General features: G+C 36.0%; 1 protein-coding gene across 1 annotated transcript; it reads left to right on the top strand.

Annotated features, from left to right (window-relative positions):
• Positions 1 to 555: 555 nt before the first annotated feature.
• On the top strand, positions 556 to 1536 carry LOC103603176 (vomeronasal type-1 receptor 1-like). The gene has a single exon (XM_008587661.1). It carries the CDS (start codon positions 604 to 606, stop codon positions 1534 to 1536), a length of 933 nt encoding a protein of 310 aa, XP_008585883.1. The 5' UTR covers positions 556 to 603.
• The last annotated feature ends 5395 nt before the right edge of the window (positions 1537 to 6931 follow it).

The following is a 6931-nucleotide window of genomic DNA, read 5'->3' as shown; positions in this document are numbered from 1 at the left end:
GGATGTGCAGGGGCAGGAGCAGGGCTGAGACCCCTGGCCCACGTCTCTCAGGAACCCTGGGTGTCAGACTGGCTGCAGCTGCTGGCCAGCAGCAACTCCCCAAACCTTTTAAAGTACCTTTGTAGGTACTATTTTGCATTTGCTTTTTTTGCTTAAGAATGTATCATGGAGAAAATTCTATAACAGAATACAGAGCTTGGGCTGGGTGGTTAGCTGACTTGGGAGAGCATGGTGCTGGTAACACCAAGGTCAAGGATACGATCCCCTTACCAGCCAACCACCAAAACAAACAAACAAAAAGAATGCAGCGTTCTCCCCACACTTACCTGCACATATGTAGAGGACTCTATTGTGCAGCTGCAGGATAATTTACTCACTTAGTCCCCGGTAGATGACATTGAGATGTTTCCAAAACTTGCCAAAACTGGTCTTGAGTGAAATGCCTTTGCACAAAGAAGCACATTTTCTTAATGTCCATTATAATAAGAAAATAACTATTATGCTACATACTGAAAATTGCTCAGCACAGTAATGGTAATATGTTTGTGTATTTATTTTTCCACTGATTCCTCTGACTTCAATGAAATTCAACATCTGCTCGGTATGGATAGGATGGGTTCTGAAACACTGGAAATGGGGATTATCTTTCTCACTCAGACTGGAATTGGAATCCTGGGAAATTCTTTTCTCCTTTGTCTTTATATCTTTATTTTACTCACTGAATATAAGTTGAGACACATTGACCTGATTCTCAAGCAATTGGTCTTAGCCAACTTGTTGGTTCTTTTTTCTAAAGGGGTTCCTCAGACAATGGCAGCTTTTGGATTAAAATATTTCCTGAATGATGCTGGATGCAAAGTTGTCTTCTATTTTCACAGAGTGGCCACAGGGGTTTCCTTTAGTACTGTCTGCCTCTTCAATGGCTTCCAGGTCATTAAGCTCAACTCTAGTGTTTGTAGGAGACTGGAACTCAAGATGAGATCCCTAAAGTTCATTGGCTTCTGCTGTTGCCTCTGCTGGATCTTACATCTCATGATAAATGCTTTTGTTCCTATAACAGTGAACGGTCCATTGAATAGCAAAAATCTTAGTGTGAAAACAAATTATGGACACTGTTCCTGGAACATGAGAATTCGTTTTAAAATCTTAAATATGATCATATATTTTTCTCCTGAAATTATGAGTTTGGGCTTCATGATCTGGGCAAGCATCTTCATGGTCGTTATCCTGCTTAGACACAAAAGAAGAGTCTGCCACATTCACGGCCACAGGCTTTCCCCCAGACCTTCCCATGAGGCCAGAGCCACATACATCATCCTGATCCTAGTGAGCTCCTTTGTTTCCCTTTACTCATTCTCTACGATCTCAACTATTAGCATGACTTTGTTTGCAAATCCCGGCCAATGGATGATGAATAGTTTTGTTGTCGTGACATCGTGTTTTCCAACTTTCAGCCCCTTTGTGCTCATCAGCAGTTACACCCGAGTCTCTCAGTTATGCTTTGCCCAGTGTGCAAAAAAATCATTTTTTTCCTAATTTGGTTACAGTGTTATGAATCTGTCTTCTTTAAGTCATTCAATCCTTTATTTCATAATTCGATAATACTTAAAAGACTATTGTGTGTCAAATACTCTGCTAGGAATTTGTGATACCATGTCGAATGAGGGCAGTATGTAGGTCTAAAATTGCACATTGTGCAATAATCTTACAAAGATTACTCAATCTAACTGTGTTACGTTCTTTAGTGAAGAAGTTCAGAAAATCTTATAATAATGTAATAGAGGAAATTTTCTGAGGTTGAAGATATCAGGAAAGTCTCTTATTTTTCTATGAATACTCCTTAAAAATTATGGGAATCTTATGGCTCCTATGAATATTCCCTAAAGATATTAACACATTTTTTGAAACATAGTTGGGTTCAACTGCATATGGCAGAGGGAAAATGACCTGAAAAGACCTCCTGTAAGGAAAGCATGTGCAGCCTCAAGGACTGGACAATGTGTGTCTGGAGTACAGAGAGAGAGATGGAGAGAGTAGCTTGGGAGGAAGCGGGATAGGAAGATGTCGCTAATTCTAGGTAAGCATGTGAGACAGGTCAAGAAATTTAAGCTTTAAGAAAAATGACGGCCAATGAATGGGTTTAATTATTTGGATGAAACTGTTATCACATCTTATTAAAATGAACTTATAAACATTTATTTAAATTAATTTATTTTAGAGGTGATTGGATTGTAGGACCATGCAGTAAAAATAAATAAATTTATTTATTTTAATTAAAATTATTTTAACTTTATCATCATACTTTAAGTAAAGTTGTCGACTATTAATCCTAAAAGAAAACGCATTACTCATCTTTAGCAATCAGCATTATGTAGCTTATTTACAAAATATTCTTCACAGCTCTTTTCAACTAAGTGAAAATTTTCAAAAGGGCTTAACCACTGTAGAGGAAAAGCTGCTTTAAAAAATTAATTAATTAATTAAAATAAAATAAATCTATTTTCTCTAGTAAATTGATGCTATTCTTGTTTATGCTGATCTTAATTTAATATATTATTATCTGAAATTCCCAAGTACTTTATGCAAGTTCTCTGTATTTTATCTGTATTAAACCTGCAATTATGTAACACATTTATTGAAATGCTTATAATATGTGTGTGTATATATTTAATATAATAGGTTTATAATATGTATATATAATATAATACATAAATATATATATATAAAACACATAATATGTGTGTGTGTCTATATATATGAAGGTACTTCAAAAAGTTCATGGAAATATTTATATTATCTTTCCATTCTATTTTTCCATGAACTTTTTGAAATATATATATAAACAATAGGACTTTAAACTTGCTTGAGTTCAGAATCATCACAAGACTTGTTCACTGTTTTCATCTTATAATAAAAATTTATACATTTTATAAATATTTCTTTATTTTTATGTAATAGTTTTTGAGGGGGCTTTTATGCTATATTAATTTTCACTAGATTTGAAATCAATAGAGCAATGTGTATCTTCCACATCAAAATTTCAAGGTAGAAACAAATATCTGCATTAAATATCAAGCTGATAGGATATAGATATTGACTTGTCTCTTCCTGTGGACTGTTTTTTCACTTTTAAAATCTAAATTTTTAATGTCTGTGCTAATGTTGAAGCTGGGATTTCTCCTCGTGTATCAATTGTCTTGCTGCCAAAATCTCCAGAATCTTAGCAGGGACTTGAACAGATATTTGTCCACCTTGTTCATAGCAGCATACAAGAGCCAAAAGGTGGAAACAACCCAAATATTCATGGAAGGATGAAGGAATAAATAAAATGTAATATACACATATAATGGAATATTATTCATCCTTAAAAAGAAATGAAATTTGGACACATACTACAACATGGATGAACTTTGAACACATTAAGCTAAGTGAAAAAAGCCAGACACTAAAGGACAAATATTTCATGATTCCATTTATTGTGCAGGACTTAGAAGAAGCAAATCCATAGATGGGTTTCCAAGGACTGGGGGGAGAGGGAAATAGGGAGTTATTGTTTAAGGCATATGGATTTTTACTTTGGGAAGATGAAAACATTCAAGAAGTGAATAGTGGTGATGGTTGCACAACATTATGAATGTACTTAATGCCATTGAATTGTACACTTAAAAATGCTTAAAATGGTACATTTCATGTTATTTCACCACAATAGAAAAAGGGAACAAAGCAACTCTAATGTCTTAACTCCAGTGAACAACTTTTTTGTTCTTGATAAACTAAAATGTACCTGAAGGATCCCATTACATAGTATTTTTTTAACCAAGAATTAAATTGTGTAACCATATCTTTATGAGTCATAACCTATCAGGCATATATTCTCGACCACATATGGCTATAAACTCTAATTTCCTGTGGGATTTCTGCTGGGGAGGTGGGGAAGCAGGGAAAGCCAGACACAAATGACTATATACTGCATGATTCTACTTATATAAGATGCAAAAACAGACAAAACTGAGTTAGAAGGGAGGATGCTAGAAGTCAAAATACATTATTTGAGAGACAGAATGCTCAAAGTCAGGGTAGTGGGATCCCCTTAGGGGATTACAGGGTGACAGGGGGCAGGGGGCTGGCAGAGATGCTGGGATTCTGATCCTCTTCTGTTTCTGAATTTAGGTGCTGGTCACAGAGATTTGTTAACCTGGGGCAATATCTTTTTATTTTGTTTTGTTTTTAACAGCTATACAATTATGATATGTGCACTTTGCTGAATATCATCGGTGAAATAAAATTTACCTGAAGAGTTCATGCTAACAATCCTCACGTGGCCACTTAGTAGGAAAATGCAACCCTTCCACTTCTTCCCACTGTGTTTGTTGCTTTTATGCAGCTGTGGAAGGAGTATCCCCCTGCCTCTTCAACTCCTGCTCAGTGTTTTCTTCTTCTTCTTCTTTTTTTTACCATTTTTAAAACTTTATTTATTTTTTAAACCTAATTTATTTTTAACTACAAGTAAAAATTGTATATATTTATGGTGTACAACATGTATACATCGAGGAATGGCTAAATCAAGCTACTTGTATCATGTGCAGTACCTCTCAAAGTTATTTTTTGTGGTGCAAACACTTCATATCTACCCTCTTAGCAATTTTCAAGTATACAATATATTGTTGTTAACTGCACAGATGCTCTCTGATTTATAATGGTTTGACATGACTTTTCAATTTTATGATGAGTTTATTTGTACATACCCCATCATGAGCCAAAGAGCATCTTAAGACAGTTCGAGTTATAATTTTTCAACTTTATGTTGGGTTTATCAAGGTTTTCAATGCATTGTTGACTTATAATATTTTTAACTCGCAATAGATTTATTGAGATGTAACCCCATCGTTAAGTTGAGGAGCATCATAGTCACCATGATGTACAATAGATCTGTTGAAGGTATTCCTTCCATCTAATTGAAATTGTGTGTCCTTTGACAAACATCTCCCAATCTCCTTACTCCCCAGCCACTGGTAACCACCATTTTAGTCTCTGTTTCTATGAATTCAACATTTTTTTTTTTTTGTCTTTTTTCGTGTCTGGCAACGGATCGCAACCCTCAGTGTAGCGCCCGTACCGGACTGGGACCGGCCACGGGATCGCAACCCTCGGTGTTGCTCCCACACCTCGCTCAGCCAGTGAGCGGGAACCGGTCTGTATGTGGGATCCGAACCCTTGGCGGGAGCACACACCACGCTCCCAAGCAGCGCACTGTAGCAGTGCGCCACCGGGCCGGCCCCTGAATTCAACATTTTTTTATAAATAAAAATGTACCTAAATATTCCACATATGAGTGAGACCATACAGTATTTGACTTTCTGTGCCTGGCTTATTTCACTTAACATAATGTTCTCCAGTCTATCCATGTAGTCACCAATGATGGAATTTTCTTCTTTTGTAAGGCTGAATAGTATTCCATCGTGTATATATACCACGTTTTAAAAAATCCATTCATCCATTGATGAACATTTAGGTTGATACCATATCTTGGCTATTGTGACTAATGCTGCAATGAACATGGGAGTGCAGATATCTGTTTGATGTACTGACTTCATATCCTTTGCATATAAATCTAGTAGTAAGATTGTTAAATCATATGGTAGTTCCATTTTTAATTTTTTGAGGAAACTCCATACTATTTTTTATAACCAGAATTCCCTTCCTACCCTCCTACAGAAGACAGGATGTGTGGGGAACTTTGTCCTTATGTCTCAGAAATGATTAACAGAAAAAAATAAAATGAGAAGTTGAATCTGCAGTGCACTGTGGTGCTCTGATATGAGTTTCCAGAGATAAATCAGCTGTCTTTGTTTATTTCCTGTTGTTATCACAGAATAGAGACTGAGTAATTTATAAAGAAAAAAGTTTACTCGGCTCATGGTTCTGGAGGCTGGGAAGTCCAAAGGCACGGTGGCAGCTTCTGAGGTGGGCTTTTGTACTGCATCATAACATGGTAGAAAAATGGTAGAGCAAGTGAACTCATGTAAAAGAGACAAGACTGAGCTGAGCTCACTTTTATAATAACCCACTCTCTTAGGAAGTAACTCACCCCAACAATAATGGCATTAATCCACTCATGAGGGCCCCCCTCTTAATGATGTTACAGTGGCAATTAAGTTTCCAGCACATGAACTTTTGAGGGACATATGCAAACTATAACATCAGCCCTTCAACTGTGCTTCAATTGTAGATATGTACACCGTGAGTATTCATGTGGGAGTTTTTCTGATGGTTGCTCATTCTGCAGTCTCTTGGGCAGACTGAGGGATCCTAATAATGTTTTTCATCTTTATTCATTCCTTTGTTAACTTCATTCAGTATTATGACCAAAACACCTCTGAAATATAAAGCTTTATTTCATACCCTTCTCCCATAATTATAATCACATGTTGAAATTCTACCTCATTTGTCTAATAGACATCTAAAATAGAATATGTTCAAAGTTAAGAACTGATAGTTGCTCCAAACCTCCTCTATCACCAGTGGAACTCTAGAAATTCTAGAGCTTAAAAGTACAATAGATGAAATCCTAAAACTTCAGTAAAGGAAATTAAATGTAGGTTTACTCAGGCAGAAGAAAGAATCAGTGAACTTGAAGACAGGACAATTAAAATGATCAAGTCTGTAGAAAAGAAAGAAAAACCATTAAATAAAAGTGAAGAGAGCCTGAGGGACCTGTGGGACACCATCAGTGACAACATATGCATCATAGAATTCTCAGAAGGAGGAGACACAGATATAGGTGCAGACAGGTTATTTGAAGAAATAATAGCCAAAAACTTCCCAATTTTGATGAAAGACATGAATATAAACATCCAAAAATCTTAATGTACTCTGAGTAGAATAAACTCAAAGACACCTACACCAGGACACATTATAATCACACTATGTA

The sequence above is a fragment of the Galeopterus variegatus genome, unplaced genomic scaffold (genome assembly GCF_000696425.1).
Source record: "Galeopterus variegatus unplaced genomic scaffold, G_variegatus-3.0.2 Scaffold4485, whole genome shotgun sequence".
Classification (NCBI taxonomy): Eukaryota; Metazoa; Chordata; class Mammalia; order Dermoptera; family Cynocephalidae; genus Galeopterus; species Galeopterus variegatus.
Note: the sequence above shows the minus strand (reverse complement) of the source record. Positions and strands in the feature narration are given on the sequence as shown.

Bases quoted from the DNA above. Each gene is read 5' to 3' on its own strand.
- LOC103603176 (XM_008587661.1), top strand. From the start codon at position 604: ATGGATAGGATGGGTTCTGAAACACTGGAAATGGGGATTATCTTTCTC.